We start from the raw sequence: 17,866 nt of genomic DNA, 5'->3' as shown, positions 1-17,866 counted from the left end.
TATTATTATTATTATTTGAAAGTAGCATCAAGCTTACTATTTCATTTTCAGCATTATAATGTTCATAAAATGTGAAACCTAAACCCTAAAAATTAATTCAAATTATATTTTACGAGTACTAAAGTGATAATTTTTTTGTCAAGCACCTTGTGCTCAAATGGTACTCTCCTATATGGGAGGTCATAAGACCGAACCTTAGTGGAAACAGTATTGACTCTTTGTATTTCAACATGTTGAGAAAGTATAGATGAATATATATATTACAATGTAATAGAGTTAATAGTACTACAAAAATTGATAAATTTTAATTATCATATTTTAATAATATAGACAAATAAAAAATTATATTATTTTAATAATAATGTACACAATTCTCACAAAATTTTAATTATCTTTTTCTAATTATAAGTTCGTGGATTAATTTAGAGCTTTTTCAAATTCAGTGGCTTAATTGTTATTTTTCTAATAATTCGATGGCATATTTGTACATTTGCTCAAAACATGATTACACGTGTCAATCCATGTTAGCGAAAACCAGGTAGTAACCTGCTAAAAATGTTAATTGTAACTTTTTTCCCGAGTCCATGGACAAATTTGGAGCTTTTTCAAGTTCAATGGCTTAATTACTATTTCCTAAATAGTCCAATGGCCTATTTGTACATTTTCCCTAATTAGATTGATAATCACAAGATTCTAAGTTTGACTCTTCGTGAGAGTTTTCTATTAACATATATTCTTAGTTTGAACTGGTCAGCTATAAGCAATCTAAATTGGTTTACCTTATTGTGATTTTTTATCGCCTATAGTCACAATGTGAATTTCACATATAGTGCACTTTTAGGTAGCGATTGTTGATTTACTCGTAAATCAAAGTTAATTGACCTATTTCACCCTTATCTTATCTTTTAAAAAAAACTCATTTTGGTTGATTATATTAGATTGTATTGTTCTCTTCAAAAAAAAAAAATAGATTGTATTGTTCAGTTAGGTTGTGCTTGAAAACCCGAAAAAATCATTTTTCGGGTTTCTCTTATTTGGCTACACCTGGAAAACTCAGTCAACAGAAAATAATTTCCGTTGATTGGGGAAAATCACCTCAAAAATGGCAGAAAAAGACTTTCGCCCAAAAATTCAAAAGTCGTTTTCCGCCATTTCTTTCACCCCTCAACCGAAGGTTTCTGAAGGAAACTATACCTATGATTAAAGTGCTATGGTTTTCGGTTGGAAATAAGAGCACTGCTCTGGTCCGGCAAAAACTAGAGCAACTCTGGTTTTCAGATGTTTTTTTCTTAAAAATATTATTTTTAATATTATTATAAATATTTTAAATAAAATAATAAAAATATATAATTATATAATTCTACACATTTTTTTTAGAAAAAAAAACCAAACATACAAAGACAGTTTTTCAGAATATATCCAAACACTGAAAATGAAACTGTTTTTTGAAAAATGACTCATTTTTAATAAATATTTTTCAGAAGTCATTTTACTGCTTTCCAAACACACGCCTAATATTGCTAGTCTCTTTTAAAGGGTTTTTTTTTTCTTTTTTTTTTTTCATTAGTTTTTCAATATAATCACTCACCTCGAAAAGTCGCATCTCATCCAACACAACATGTGTGTATTAGTTAAAATGCATGAATTTCGGTTTTCCCCCCATGATAAGTTCCTATATATAGTTCCAAAAAGTGCAAAATACATGTTCACGTTATCCCTAAAGTTTGCCCCATTATAGTCCACTTTTAGTGGTGAGTGTGATGAAAAGATTTTTAAGTATATCGAAGAAATACATGATGAAGTGATTATACTACGATTGCTAGGAGGCTGATTGGGACCAAAGATGGTAAAATTGTATAAGACTTAAAATATTGATTTTATTTACAATTCTGCTATGTAATGACACTTTATTTCTTACAAATTGTCTATTATATAAAGTATTAATATATAATACTTAAAATATTGATGATATTTATAATTATGCTATTTATTACTTTATTTCATGCAAAATGTGTATTACATTTATACTATAATAAAGTACTTCTTCTGTCCCATTTTACCGATCTTATTTACTATTCATTGGTCAAACCAACTCTTTCTTCTTTGCTTATTTTCTTTAGTAATTTTTTATTATTTTTAAATTTAATTTTTTGTGCTTAATAGTACTTTTAATGTAATTTCTAAATATATAAATTTTATATATTAATACTAAACTTAATAATATGAAAAATTGGATTAAAAATTACTTCAGTCAAGTCTCGTTAAACGAACCAGACAACCATTTTGGGACGGAGGTAGTATTACGTAGTAGATTAAAGTATGGATGATATTGTAATTCTTTTTATGTTATTACTTTTTTTTTTAATACAACTAACTCTATTAGATTGTAGTATCTGCTCAAACATACTTTCTTAACCTATTGGAGGTTTCCCATATGGAAGAGCCACTACTTTGCCATCTGAGCATAAGGTGCTTGGATTATGTTATTACTTTATTCCTTGCAAATTGTATATTACTGTTTTGTTAAAGTATTACATTTATGATATATAGTTGAGTTAATTTTACTAGAGGTCCCTTGTCTTTTGTGACAATTCCAAATTTAGTCTCAGACTATTATTTTTGTCATTTAACATCTCAGACTATTACTTTTGGAGTTTTTGGGCACTTTTGCTCGGGAAGCTTTGCTCAAGTCTGACTGTATGGACTGTTTTGTAGTCCCTTTCCCTTCCATTGTTCTTGCTTTGGATGTTGACTATCATTAATACATTGACATTTTCCTTTCAAAAAAAATTACTTTTTAGACACTTTTAGTCTTTATTATGACTTTTTCTATTTTTAGTAAAGATTTTTTGTCTCTTCATATTTTTCTTTTGTTATTTTTCTGGTTTCAACCGGGTTAATTGGTTTAGAACTTTACTAAAACCGGTTGTAAAATATGATTACTAAAAATCAGAGGTTACCTAAATGAAATTACGGAGATTTTTTTTTTCATTAGAAGAACATAAAAGGAAAAAAAATAATAATGCATTAAATTGACAACCATTCTTTTTTTTTTTTGAGTACTACTGACTCTGTTACAATGTAGTATCTATTCATAGCTACTCTCTCAACTTACTGAAGCAGAAAGAGTCAACCTCCACTGAGGCTCGAACCCACTCCCATCATTCACGTGGAAGTGTAAACTGGGACAACCATTCTTTAAATTTTATAACTAAGGGTTAAAGATACGGAGTATTTGAGTAATTTTAAAAAGATTACCTAAATTAAAAAAGAAATCTTCAACGAACATTTATTATCAATTCACTTTACTATGTAAACTATGATGCATGGTATAATTTGACCCATACCCACCCGTTTACCTCCTCCCCTCACTGCGTAGATGATGAAGACTTATATATGTATACGCGGTTTCGAAGAAAACCACAAAGCGCGAATCCACATGGAAAGATGTGTAAATAATTGAACTTTATTCCTTTCTGAGAACTGCGAAGAAAAAACTAAAAAAGTTTGTTTTTGTTAATAATTCTTTTTCTGCGAAGAATTTACTTTCCGTAATCGTAACCATCGAAGCTTAAAGTACAAGAAAGGAAGCCTTTCTTCAACCCACTTCCCCCTCTCTGTTATTCAAATACCAAACCGCATCTCTTCTTCAACCCTTTCTTGATCTTCTGCATTTGATGATGTTCTTCAGCAACAACGACCTATCCAAGCATATTCAACTCACCCAAAATCCAAGAACTTAGCCTTCCATGCCGGGTATGATTCTTTTATGTTTCTTCATATTCAAAAACTCTAACTTGGTAGATTCTTGGAACAAAAAAGGGTGTTTTTTTAAGGCTTAATTTTATTAATGTTGTTAGGCCCTACATAAACAGAGCTGTTCCCAGATTTCTGCTCCCAACTCAAGTTAGTTACAGTACCCCAATAAATTTCCATTGTCAAAAAGCGAATCTATTAATGGGAAGTGATTATGATGATAATGACACCCAACCGACAATTCCAATTTCCAATTCCCATGTCATCACTAAAATACAACACTAACGAACATGGCGGAGCCATTAATCAATCTGTCCTGGAAAATAATTGAATCTACTGCTCTAATTTCCCAACGAAAATAAAGGGTATTGATGATTTTATATTCTCCATATTAACTTTGAGGGATAATGTCGGTGAACCGGTGAGTAGTTTAATCTGTATTTTTTCGCTTCAAAGTGGAATCTTTAAGTTGTTTCAGTTTTGTACAAGATAATTGATGAACAGTTGAAGATTATTGCAGAAAATATGGGGTGTGGATTGCTACGGAGGTTTCTTGATTGGTGGCATCTGGAGATTATAATTGGACTGCTGTTCTTGTCCCCGGCCGCGGAGTGCCAGAGGTTAGTGAAAATTTTTATGATGTTTTACAAAACGATTACAAGAAATAGAGCTTTCTGCGAATCTGTAATGTCCTTTGCTCTGACACAACAGGAGAACGCTAAAGGGAGCTGGGGTCCAACTAGACATACAAGAACACCAAGTAAATAATTGTCCTTTACTTTAATTTTTCAGTTTTTAAAACAGAAAAAATTACAAATAAACCCACATTTTGTGTATTCCTAGGATGTCAGTGGTCTAATGATTGCTGTCTTTTGCCCTTTTTCAGGCAGTGATGAATAATGGCATTCTCAGTGTTTCACTCTCAGTTCCAGATGGTCTTGTGACAGGGATATCGTACCAAGGAATCAACAATTTACTGGAAACAAAAAACCCTGAAAACGATAGAGGGTAAATAAAGTTTGACTGTGGATATTACTTTACCTATATGTTAATAATTATTTGCCAATGATAAGGTTTGAATTGAAAGTAAGTGCCTGCAGATATTGGGATGCTATTTGGCACGGCCCAGGAATCGATGGAGAATTGGACAAGTAAGTATACATCTTACTTAATGAATTTGTTAACAAAAGCGAGATTTAATAATGAATGTGTTGCAGATTGCAAGGGACAAGTTTCGAGATCATAACAAATGATGAAAGTGAAGTAGAGATTTCATTTACAAGAACATGGGATGCCTCTCAGAATAATGTAGCTCCAGTAAATATTGACAAAAGGTATACTTTAACAGTCTAATTTATGAATATGAATGATTGGGACACTTTTTGTGAATTTTTGATTTTCTGCATTTTAGCATTGTATCATTGATGTTGTTGTTGTTGTTGAATTTATAGATTTATAATGCTGCGTGATACCCCGGGGTTCTACACGTATGCTATATTTCAACGTTTAGAAGGATTTCCAGGGGTGCGTATGGAAGAAAGCAGGGTTGTATTCAAACCTAGACAAGACTTGTAAGATTTCGAAAACCTTGCACACTTCCTGTTTGTGGTAATGCCTGAATGAAATTATCCTTGAAAAAAGAGTTTGATCTTCTATGAATGTACACTTAAAATCAGGTTTCATTACATGGCTGTCTCGGATGATAGGCAGAGGTTCATGCCAATGCCTGAGGACCGTCTTAGTGGCCAGGTACTTGATTACCCCGAAGCAGTTCTCTTGACACGCCCGAGCAATCGAGCTCTCAAAGGAGAGGTTCGTCCACTCCTTACATTCATGAAAATAGCTCTTTTGTTAATAACTGTGCTAGTTATCTTTATATTTAACAATGTGAAGAACTGAAGAATCGTGTGATTGATTTTTCTACGGTTCTGTTGTATTCTTGCAGGTGGATGATAAGTACTTCTACTCTAGTGAGAACAAAGACAATAAGGTTCATGGATGGGTATGCACTGATCCCCCTGTAGGAATTTGGATGATCACTCCAAGCAGCGAGTTTCGCACCGGTGGACCTTTCAAGCAAGAGCTAACATCCCATGTTGGTCCTACCATGCTTTCTGTAAGTATATACTATATATATACGTTTCTCTTACCACAATGATAAGATAACGTAGACATTGCTATTGGATTTGCGTAATCCTTTTCCACGCTTGTATTTAACTGAACTGCAGACATTTGTTAGTAGGCATTATGCCGGGGAGGATCTAGATGTCATATTTCAAGATGGAGAACCGTGGACAAAGGTTTTAGGTCCCGTGTTTGTGTATCTCAACACAGATACTGCTGCTGAGAACGATCCTTCTGTGCTCTGGAATGACGCAAAGAACAAGGTACTTAACTGTTATTTCTATGTTTTGTTTCGATACAACTGAACCGTTTTCTTAGGAAGTACTACTTGATTCATCTGTCTGCAACGTACAGATGAATCAAGAAGTTGCAAGCTGGCCGTATGATTTTGTGCATTCAATAGACTACATGAAATCAGATCAAAGAGGAATTGTTAGGGGTAGATTATTTGTTCATGACTGGTAATTTTCTATCTCTAGATTGATTACATATTTGTCCCGGTAATTGAACCAACATGAAGAGAAAAAAAAAAAAAGAAAAAAAGAAGACATTGCTCTCATCGTGTCTCTTTAGGTTCGTTGATGAACGATCTGTTCCAGCATCATATGCCTATGTGGGGTTGGCGATGCCAGGTGCTCCTGGATCATGGCAAAGAGAAAACAAGGTAGGATTTTTCTGTTTTACAGAGACGATTAAATATTATGTAAGGACAACATATGTTATAGTCATTAATTTGGTTTCTCACTTTTACTTCTTTCTTTTTACAGGGGTACCAATTCTGGACCCAAGCAGATAATGATGGGAACTTCTTTATCAGAGTAAGAGCAGGCACTTATAATCTGTATGCGACAGTCCCGGGAAGGATTGGAGACTACAAATATGTAACAGACATCAGTGTTATACCAGGTACTTAGTTTTACCACGATTTCAGTTTCTTAATTTTCTTTGGTATGTAAAACAGTAAAAGCAATTCTCTAAGTTACTTTTTTGTTCACTTGATTCAGGTTCCGATGTAGAACTGGGGGATTTAGTCTATAAGCCTCCAAGAAACGGAGCTACTCTTTGGGAAATAGGTGTTGCAGACCGTACGGCTGCTGAATTTTATGTCCCGACTCCTAGCCCCATGTTCAGAGTTCATGATTTTGAAGATGAAGGGCCAAATAAGTGAGCTCGAACTTGATTAAAATTCTTCTTGTATTTAAGAATTATAGGGCATTAATCCTATAGAAATTGTTATACCATCAAATTGTCAGTTCCCTATTTTGTTGTGCTGGGAAGGAGATTATTGCAACTCTGTAATATTGTTGCCTAAGACTAATCAGCACCATATATAGTGTTTCACTCGTAATTTTTTCTTGAAGGTTTAGAGAATATGGCCTATGGAAACGCTATACGGATCTGTATCCTCTCAGAGATCTTGTGTACACTGTTGGAACGAGTGATTACGCTAGAGACTGGTTTTATGCTCATGTTACCAGGTATGGTTTAGCCTTTTTCAGCCTTAGATAGAGGCTTCTTGAATTACAGATAATGAAACTTGTTTTTTTTTTTTTCATAAATGAAATGCCTAAAAAACTTGTTGACTCATTTCAGGAACTTTGAAAATGGTACATATGGAGCAACCACTTGGAGTATTGTGTTTGACCTTGAAAGTGTGAATAGAGCTTCATATTACACACTCCAATTGGCACTGGCATCAGCTCAAGAAGCAGAACTACAAGTAAGAGACTCACATGACATTTCCCTTTTCTATTACCATTTCTTACATATTTTTACCATCCTGTTGGGCGGAGGCCAATGAAGGGCCAAGTCCAGTAGCAGGTGGCTAAGGAGATTGTTGGGCGCGCAGAGGCCTGAATCTGCCTCTCAAAAATATGACAGTATATTATGCGCAGTCTTATCTTAATGTTGTTTTCAATTACTCGAAAGGTGCGTTTCAATGACGGAGAAGCGCAACCCCCGCATTTTACAACGGGGACTATAGGCAGCGACAACGCGATAGCAAGACATGGGATTCATGGGTTGTATTGGCTGTTCAGTGTTAGAATAGCAGGAACATGGCTAGTTCAAGGAAGGAACATCATATTTCTGACACAGGCAGGAGCCACCAGCCCTTGGAGAGGTGTTATGTATGACTATATTAGGTTAGAAGGTCCTGATCAGTATAGGGATCCTTCTGATGCTGCATTTAAATCTACTTCTCTTCCCTCTCTTTTTTCTCTCTCTATTTCTTTGTTTCTTCTTTTATTTTCTTGGTGAAAAATTTCACCTTTTTTTTGGCATTACTTATTTAATTCTTGTAAAGAAAGAGAAAATGATAAGTGTATTCTAAAGGGAATATGGCCATATGTCCAAATTTTATTGGAGGAATATAAATTATGGCCCACTCATTCATATAGACCAAATTATACTATGAACCATGGTCTATCTTTTATTGTAGATCTTGATCCAAAAATAATTTTCAGATTCTGCATATGTAGTTGACACATTATGTACCTGCAGTTGACAAATTTTGTACCTGTACCTATCATATTATGTGTCAGTCATTATCAAGTTATTTGTTTACATGTAGAGAAATTGTCTGTAGGTACAGAATTTTTGTATCAAGGGTCAAAATGTTGGTCCATGGTATAACAATTGTTCGTATAGAATAAAAAGTAATAGAATATATAATTTTTTATTCCAACATATTATGGCCTTTGGAAACTACATACAAAACAATATATTTTCTACATTCCAAGTCAATTATATAAATAGATATACAAAAAATGTATATATATATATATATACAATATTTTCCAAGTCAATTATTTGGGCCTTCTAAACGGATGTAGTCATACATAACCCCAAAGAAGGGATTTCCACCTCTTGGCTGCCTTAAATATATTGTGTTTTCTCCTTTCACTAATTGGGATCCTGGAATATCAAAGCTGTGCTCTGAATATAGCCCATGAATTCCATGCCTTGCTATTGCATTGTCCCTTCCAAGTCCATTTATTGTAAACCTTGGTTGTATATTATTTTCACTATTTATCCAAACCTGAAAGAATACACCACAACGTTACATAATTATAAACGGAGTTTTTATAAATGGTTATAGTATAGTAAAAAATAAAAAAGAACATAAAAGAGGAATATTAATGTACTTGAATGGTGGCATAGCTGGAAGAAGCCAACGCAATTCGTAATGTATAAGTTCCTGTCCGGTTAACGTTTTCTAGTGGAAATGAAATTCTCCATGTTGTTGGTACGTATGTTTTCTTCCCAACTCTCCTACAATGTGAAAGGCAAAACATTTCATATCAGTAGAAAAAAAAAAAAATTGCACTTAAAGAAAAATGGGACTTAGCCAGATGTTAATTACCTGTTCACATGAGCAAAAAACCAATCTTTTGTATAATCACTTTTGCCAACCTTGTAAACTAAATCTTTATTGGGGTATAAATCTGTGTAACGATCCCATAGTCCATATTGTCTAAAGCTGAGTAACGAGTCATATATTAAGTCTCAATTCTTGGCATACTGAAGAATAATAAAATTAAAATATTGTCGAAAAAATCTTACTTTTGTGTTTGATTGTTGAATGCATAGTTCATTAGATCAGGGGCGGGCTCAGGGATGAAGAACTCCGCGGCCTTCCTATCAGGAATGCCGATTTCCCATAATGTTGGACCGTTTCTTGGTGGATTATAAACAAGATCACCAACATTAATATTATCTCCTGCATCCATTAATTTCAATGATTATAATCAAATCTTGAATATATAAACCATGAAACTTTGGAGAAAAATAAGGTGTACCTGGTTTGATGTTAAGGTTAACGTTATACTTGTAATCTCCAAGAATTCCAGGGATCCATGCGTATAAGCTGTAGTTTCCAGGCCTAATAGCATTGATCTCGAAGTGCCCATCGCTGTCTGTTTGAGTCCAAAATTGATAGCCCTGGAAACAATAATAGTGTCAACTTAATTTCATTTTTTTTGGGTTGTCGGAAAACAAAATTAATTAATTAATAATGTTTGATCTGATACTAAAACTGAAAATGTTAGATTCAATGTGTTTCAGAAAAGAAACCTTGACATCATGTTGCCATGATCCAGCTTCTCCAGGTGGGGCTAGCCCAATGTGTGCAGATTTTGTTGGCATAACCTCTTTATTCATGTACCTAAATCAGGGCAATAAATCCATAAACTTTTCAATAATCCACATAGTAATTTATTTTAAAACTAATTATCAATAATGAGTAAAAATTGATTGAAGATTTAATAAATCATCTCACCTATCACGGATAATTAATTGACCAGTAATGGTACCACGTAAATTTCCAGCAACGTAATCTTTTGACTTGGGAAAATTGTACGGCCACCTTTTAGTTTCTGCTAACATCTATAAAAATTAAAACAATCTCTTATAAGTAATTATAATAATAACTATCAATTTTGTTATTATACTAAAAAAATAATTCTTTTTAAAGTAAGATATCGATTAAAGATATTTTACTTGTTGTTTAGCATCTTCCCAAAGGGCTCGAGGGCTGTTGTCACTTGAATCTCTGTTGAGATAGAGAAAAACAGGGCCAAAAACCTTTTTCCAAGCCTCACCATTTCTCAACCTCAACCCAAAATCATCCCCAGCATAATGACCACTAAAAAATGTCTGAAATAGTATATGTTTGTATGAAAATAATCATTAGATAGATAGTTAATTTTAACTTGTATTTTTTTTTTAATAACGCATATTATATCAAGCTAGGATTCCAGGAGCTAGGTACATACCGATAAAGAGGTCGGACCAACATGTGAAGTGAGGTCTTGCTTTATAGGTCCACCAGAACGGAACTCATCACTTCCGGTGATTACCCAAAACCCTATGTGTGGTTTAGTGCAAACCCATCCATGTACATCCATATCTTTACTTTCTAAAGAGTATTGGTATTTGTCGTCTACCTAAATGAATATTATATACAATATAATTAATTATAAAGTTTAAAAAACATTAACCATAATTACTATACATTTTACTTGAATGTCAAAGTAAAATTTGTTACCTGCCCTTTGAGCTTAGGATTTGTAGGGTCAGTTAACAACACAGCTTCTTTGTACTCAAGAGTCTGACCTGATGATCGATCATTAGCACTAGGCATCACTCTTTGAATGTCATCAGATATAGCCATATAGTGGAACCTAATATGAATTCAAGTTCCAAAAAAAAAAAAAAAACAAAAGTTTAAATGAATAATGTATATCTTTTCACAATCTCTTAATAATTGATACTAATTTAAACTAAATTTATTACAATTAAATGATGACCGTCTCATTTTAACTAAAAGTTTAAAATGATAGTGAGCTAAGAATGTTATACAGAGTTATATTTTAAATATTATATGTTCAATACTTACATATTCTGACTTAGCTTGATTGCAAGCCTTGTTTCGTCAATGTTAACGTCAGGCCATCCTTGTGGGTGATCGTATATTGCGTATGAATAGAAACCAGAACACCCTGGCAGCATTACATACCTGTATGCAACAAAATTCATATATCTCGTATTATACCTTATGAGTACACGTAAAGAATTTAATAAAGAATAGTGCACCAAATTGAATCTACCTTTTGTCAAAGTTCATGGGAACACTAGTGTCATCATCGGGGTTGAATGTTAATGTGAAGGAAACCTCAATTTGGCTTTCATCTTGCGCAATTACTGTGAAATTTGTGGCTGGAAGCCTGAGTAATTAACAATATTTAAAATGGATACATGACCAAATAACATTTAAGATTGTGACATATAAGACCATACATTAAAACGGTAATAATAGGGGTTTAGGTTGAATATCTCACATATTAAACAGACTACTAGGCATATCTGGCTTGCTCCATACGATGTCCCAATACCTATACATCATCATTAAAGAGAACCAAAAATTTTAATAAAGTTTTAAAAAATATATTTTATGATACTTTATAATTAATTAAGTTAAATAGTGAAGATATATATATTATTGCTTACCCCCTATTTGTTTCTCTAAAACTGCTTTCCAGTACATTATCAATTCCGTTGTATTGAATTCCCGCAATTGCACCGGTTGGATTGCTTAAGGTGACTTTGATTAGGCCATTGTCCATCACCACCTGGAAAATTAAATAAAACCATATAATCAAATATAAAATAAATAAGAAAATAATCTACATATAAGAATATTGGTAATACACAATGGCTAATTGGATGGCTATATATAATTTTTTTTTAAAAATGTCAAGAAATTTACATGCTTTTTCGTAATTTTCAGTGTCAATGATGAAGGCGTTGACCTGCAAATTCAAAGGAGATAGATAAATTTATATGTTAAAATTAGTTTTTACTGTATTTGTAATGAGACAAGTTTAGTTACATACAGCTTAATGCATCTCGCTTATTGGCACAAAAGTATTTTTTTTTTCGGTCAAACTAATTATTTCTTCTTTGCATAATATTACTTACTAAAAGGGCTAATAAAATTGAAGAAGACTTAGGACAACATAAACCAACGGTCACGGCAGGAGAGTCGACTTGAAAATGAAAGTGTAGAGAGAATAATTAATGATTTTTTTGGAGTTGGTCAAGGAAGATTATGGATTTCTATAGTGGGGTGGCTAAGCTAGTTCCATATAATAATAATGGACAATGGTTGAGGACCTAGACCGGCAAGTTTTTGTCATTGGGCGTTCAACTAATCTACCTCCCTCATTTAGGTTTTATATATTATTTTGATTGACAACATAGTTAGTTCTATGAGGTTGGTGAAGTTCTGTAAAATATTTTAATATCTATCTTCATTTTAAGTAACTTTTGTCAAATTAAATTACCAAACTTTCTCTATGATTTTAAGGAATTTTAGTCAAATTCAACTCTGCGAAGTAATAATTTTAGAGCGTTCTTACATTCTCGATCTTACCGATTTCACCTTCTAATATTCACCTTGTTATGTAACGAATTAACGATATATGATTAACTTTTTTTTTATTAATTTGATTAAATAAGTGATTATTTAATATAGGATGAGGTCAACCAATTTACAATTTTACATGAAAAGAATTTTATTGTCATTAAAAAATAAAATAAATATCAATATTCATAATTCTATCATTTTCATTTACCTGTCTTAAACTTTTGGTACTGTCAATTCCAAGAAGTTACCATCTTGACCCCTTTATTATTTCTATTTAGGCTCCAATGATGAGAATATTTGTTTTTAATTTACTAGCAAGTTGCAATTACTTTCTCCACTTCCTTACTCATGTCAACATTAATGAATATAAAGACATATATGCCCCTAACCGACTTATGAATTCAACCTTGTCTCTGTATGAGATGCACATTTATTTTATATATTATGTGTGTAAGCTCTTGTAAAGGATTAACTCTGATACGAAATTAAGTATGTGCAGTGTGTGTTCCATCTCAATTAAGAGTCCAAACTAATAATTAGATTGTACATTTATATTTATATATTATATGATGAACATGATATGATGTACCTTGCTGCGGCCATTACAGAACAATAATATAGTAGCACCAGAAGCTGAAAAGCTATTCCAAACCACCATAAAACTGAACGGCTTTGCCTCTTCGACATCATCATCTATACAACGTTAAACAAACACAACAGTTACTGTAATAGGAATATGCATGGGATATGAAAAACATGAAGAAGAAGAAGAAGAAGAATGAAGAATGAAGAATGAAGAAGAAAGAAGAATACTTTGATGAGGCTGAAGAGAAAAAGCAAGGAGGAAGAGAAAACTGTACAGAGGGAGAAATAATAGCAACGATATGTGGTTTAGTTGAGGTTTATATATATAGGTTCAACAACTAACTCTGGGTTGAATTGTGCACATATATACATACATTAAATAAATTAAAAGAAGATTAACAATAAATGTATTCAAAACATGCATTATCCTATGAAGACTTATAATTGGATTATTGAATTAATTAGGTAGGTAATTAGGTATATTTACGTACTGTTGAAGTTCGAAGGGATTAAGGTATAAACGCAGGCAGCTGGATAGCTGTTCTTACACGCCAGTAAAGACTCCAACTCATCATACTGGTCTATTCCTCCATTTATGTACAACATAAAATGAAGAATTTTCTTGTTTGCAGACTCCTTTTTTCTTATAATTTATTGGAAAATATTGCAATGCTTTCAGAAGTCCCTTCCTAACTTCTCCTAGTTTTTCTTCTGGACAAGTGTGCATCACCAATTCAACTGTTACTATCATAGTTTTATTGCATAGATTATGTATTCTATTCTTTTTTTTTTTTACTGTCATTATATAAACTTGTGTGAAGTTTGCCACTAAGGTCATAAGACAGACTTCACTCAAAACGCACCTTTGGACAATGGCTGTGGTTGTCTCGTAAATTAAAAAAAATGTGCTACTAGAGACGAAATGTACAACAAAATATATTTTGTCCATAATATAATTATGCAGAATTTATTGACAAATTAATAGAAATGAAATTAAATAGTTTTTTTAATCGCATTAAATAATGAATATTATGTAATGATTTCAGTACCGAGTAGTATTTTTAAAGATTAATCATATCGAGAAAGTAATAGATATATGGTTAAGCCAATGACCTTGTTGTAGTCTAGTGGCAACCGGTTGCATCCCCAAGTGGAAGAGGGTAGGTTCGAGTTTCAGTGGCAGTGATGCTACCGTAACTTGAGTCAGTAGGACTCAAAAGATATTGATGTAAAAGCTAGCATGTGGTAATAATTAGGGCCAAAATATTTCTGTTGGTAATTAAGAAAAACAAAACGAAAACAATATGTACCTATGGAAAAAATAATATTTTCCTCAATACAATCCGTTGATAGCGTTGTCCTTTAGATGGCCCATTGGAAGAGGAAAAATATCGACAACATTTACCAACAAAAAAGTCTATAGAGAAACGTATTCTAAAAGACATGCATACACTACACTAGGACATATCCCTATCATATCAAGACTAGTAATGTAATCCGAAACCTCTAATTAAACTAGAAGAGACACATGTTATCTCATCGATCTACACCCCATGGATTTGGTGAACGGAATGTTAATACAATAGTAAGATTGGAAATTTGGAAAAAGAATCAAATTAAACACATGTAAAATATTTTATAGGGAAAAGATATTAAAATTATAGATAAATTTTATTTTTACTCAAAAATCATTTTATAATGTTTACTCTTAATATAACGTTATCTAAAAGAAAAAACCATTTTTCCATTACTTATTCATGATTTAGTTGACTTTATATGAATTAATAGAGTTTATTCAATAAACAAACAAACAAACAAATAATTAAGTGTCAAGACCTTGTGGTCTAGACACCGATTGCACTCTCATATGGAAGAGAGTGTGTGCAACATATATTGCAATGTAACAGAGTCAAAATCAAATTTATTGTCTTTCTACATTGTCGTGATGTAATTGGGAGAATTTTTGGATGTTTTTAGTCTTATTGTACTTCAATGTAACTTTTTAATGTTTCCAGCAAGAAGATGGCGACACGCCAGCTAGTTTCTAATTTGACTCTTCCTAGTCGAAGGTTGTCAACTTGTCAACCTAAGAAAAATTAAGTATTATTATTATTATTATTTTCTTTGCATTAAATTTTAGGAAAGCTACGGGTTAATTAGTTAGTCAAAATTTGCTTTTGAAATTTGGAAATGGTTCTGGTGGTTGAGCCAATAGGCAATACTGTTGAACGCCCACTAATTTGTGCAGGATGCTAAGGTCTGTTTCGGTAGGTGCATAATAATCCTACTTTAGGAAACAATTTGGTAACTTTCCAATGAAATATAAGTAAAGATCAGAAAATTAAATACTATATCTGTTGACGTTGTTAGTTGGTCAAAATTAGGAACTTTAAAGTTAATTAACACTATAAAAATTTTAAAAATTGTATAGTCAGAAATCAGAATCAATTTAAAATTTTAATATTTAATATTCTTTTTATAACTAAAACTCAACAGCAAATGCAAAATCTGCCCATAAAAATTAAATGCATAAAAAAAGTCAATCGCAGGAAAGGTGAGTTTAATTTAAACATTGGAATCAAATACTTAGCTTGATAATTGCAATGAATTTATGTAAAAGATTTTTTTTTTATTTGGTAGTAAATAAGAAAGGATATAAAGCAAAATAAGTAATTAAATAGTTTGTGTGTGTGCATGTATATAGTCAATGCTCTGGGTGGCACTGCTCACCCATGCGATCATGCGGACATATTAAAATCGTAGGATGAACTGAGATTAAAGAGATGAAAATCAATGAAGAAGGGAAAATATGCGGTGACGATTTCGTAAGTTCCTGCATCATATATATTTCAGCGGTTTCTAGTGTGTGGTACACTTTATCTGTAGTGCACCACTCAACAAGGGTGTCAAACCCGTTGATGGGTTCAATAGACCCATTAGCGGATTTGATAGATCTGTTGGTCCAATAGTACTACTGAACCCACAACGTTTTTCTCTTTTTGGGGGTGCACCATATAGCACTCAAAAATGCACCACACATCAGTACCTTGTGCACCACCGAAATATACATGGTGCACAAAATTACTTAATTGCCACCGTATTTTTTCCTTTTGATTGACTTTCAGCCACTTGGTGGTACACCACAAACTATCACGTAATGCACCATAGAGCACTCATAAGTGCACAACACACCGACGTTTAATGCACCACCAAAACATACATGGTCGACAAAATTATAAAATTACCCTTGTATTTTTTCTTCTCATTGATAATTGATGAAAAATATTTCTTAGGAACGTGATTGTATACCTGCTCCGCATATACCCTATAACCTTGTACTTCACAAGGAGCAATTCGATCTTGATCACATTCGCCATTATACGGGTCCAACTTGAGTTGAGCTGGGATATGAACCCATAATTCAGTATATGAGCTTTTGTATGACGAACCTTAGAGCTCGGGATAGGTTTCTCGAGCTGAATTGTTTTATACTGGAAGACAAATGCAGATAATGATGCTCCGCCCGATCATGTCATCTTTAGACCAGTCAGGCATCTCGTAGGACGGGACGCCTCTGCATGACCTCCGAGATCACATTTTTTAAGGGGAGGTGTTCTCACTTGAATCCCCCCTATAATCCGGGTCACACTTGTGTGAGACCGTCTCACGGGTCCTTATTCGTGAGACGTGTAACACCATGCAAATGTCATAATTATATGTGCAAATGTCATACTTATATGCTCAAATATAACACTAATCAAGGATACAATTTTTGTTACTTATAAGAGAAAAAGTAATACATTTTTCATAATAAGTAATGTTGACAAGTACCCCTTACTTATAAAGGCAAATATAATACTTTTGAAGAAAAATGTAATACTTTTAAATCGAAATGTAAAAGTATTGTATTTTCCATTAAAAGTATTACATTTACCGTTATAAGTAACAAAAATTTTATTCATAATTAGTATTACATTTGAGCATATACTAACTAATAAGTATGACATTTGTGCATATTGATCCGATCCAGTCCGACCCGTTTCACCATGAGACGGTCTCACACACGTTTTTGCCATATAATCCAAGTGTGTTGTGTGTATTTTATCTTATTTTATGAGTAAATCTTATTTTTAGTTGCTCAATATAAATCAAATTCTATATATTTTGGTGGTACCAATTTTAAAATATAGATCTCAAAAAATATATACATATATAGGTAAAAGAAAAAATATTAGTGATGTTAATAGATCACACTGAAAATAACATAACTCCGCCCCATAGGACTGAAAAGAGATAGTATTACTAAAGCAAAAGAGTTGTACTAAAAATAAATCGTATTAAAAAGTATTTCATTTTTTTTTGAAATGCTTTGGCCCAACAATATTATTTGTTTAGTTGTTTTTTTTTTAAATGACTACAGAGAAAAAAAAAATTAAACATAAAAAATTCAACTGGCATATAAACCTTGGTTAT

At 32.6% G+C, this 17,866-nt stretch overlaps 2 protein-coding genes across 8 annotated transcripts; one reads left to right on the top strand and one right to left on the bottom strand.

Annotated features, from left to right (window-relative positions):
• The first annotated feature begins 3,425 nt into the window (after window positions 1-3,425).
• Window positions 3,426-8,368, top strand: LOC116021286. Of its 4 annotated transcripts, none has more exons than XM_031261912.1 (18): window positions 3,426-3,756; window positions 3,861-4,177; window positions 4,277-4,376; window positions 4,468-4,516; window positions 4,643-4,764; window positions 4,857-4,907; window positions 4,974-5,090; window positions 5,208-5,327; window positions 5,433-5,568; window positions 5,702-5,872; window positions 5,985-6,143; window positions 6,235-6,341; window positions 6,454-6,544; window positions 6,648-6,786; window positions 6,885-7,044; window positions 7,242-7,358; window positions 7,474-7,600; window positions 7,810-8,368. In XM_031261912.1, exons 3-18 carry the CDS (start codon window positions 4,282-4,284, stop codon window positions 8,137-8,139), a joined length of 2,091 nt encoding a protein of 696 aa, XP_031117772.1. In that variant the 5' UTR covers window positions 3,426-3,756; window positions 3,861-4,177; window positions 4,277-4,281; the 3' UTR covers window positions 8,140-8,368. The 4 variants fall into 4 exon arrangements, with proteins under 4 accessions (XP_031117772.1, XP_031117773.1, XP_031117771.1 ...); XM_031261913.1 differs by having other exon boundaries at window positions 4,267-4,376; XM_031261911.1 differs by lacking the exon at window positions 3,861-4,177.
• A 306-nt stretch (window positions 8,369-8,674) lies between these two features.
• LOC116020846 (rhamnogalacturonate lyase-like) lies at window positions 8,675-13,919 on the bottom strand. 4 transcript variants are annotated; one of them, XM_031261398.1, is made up of 17 exons: window positions 13,885-13,919; window positions 13,398-13,501; window positions 12,149-12,191; window positions 11,890-12,011; window positions 11,721-11,774; window positions 11,490-11,606; window positions 11,279-11,398; window positions 10,928-11,063; window positions 10,656-10,826; window positions 10,381-10,536; window positions 10,160-10,266; window positions 9,955-10,045; window positions 9,681-9,822; window positions 9,445-9,601; window positions 9,245-9,361; window positions 9,027-9,153; window positions 8,675-8,920 (listed from the first exon to the last, which is right to left on the bottom strand). In XM_031261398.1, exons 2-17 carry the CDS (start codon window positions 13,499-13,501, stop codon window positions 8,684-8,686), a joined length of 2,001 nt encoding a protein of 666 aa, XP_031117258.1. In that variant the 5' UTR covers window positions 13,885-13,919; the 3' UTR covers window positions 8,675-8,683. The 4 variants fall into 4 exon arrangements, with proteins under 4 accessions (XP_031117258.1, XP_031117257.1, XP_031117260.1 ...); XM_031261397.1 differs by lacking the exon at window positions 13,885-13,919 and adding an exon at window positions 13,622-13,677; XM_031261400.1 differs by lacking the exon at window positions 12,149-12,191 and having other exon boundaries at window positions 13,885-13,913.
• Between the last annotated feature and the right edge of the window lie 3,947 nt (window positions 13,920-17,866).

Source organism: Ipomoea triloba, chromosome 5, assembly GCF_003576645.1.
Source record: "Ipomoea triloba cultivar NCNSP0323 chromosome 5, ASM357664v1".
Classification (NCBI taxonomy): domain Eukaryota; kingdom Viridiplantae; phylum Streptophyta; class Magnoliopsida; order Solanales; family Convolvulaceae; genus Ipomoea; species Ipomoea triloba.
Note: the sequence above shows the minus strand (reverse complement) of the source record. Positions and strands in the feature narration are given on the sequence as shown.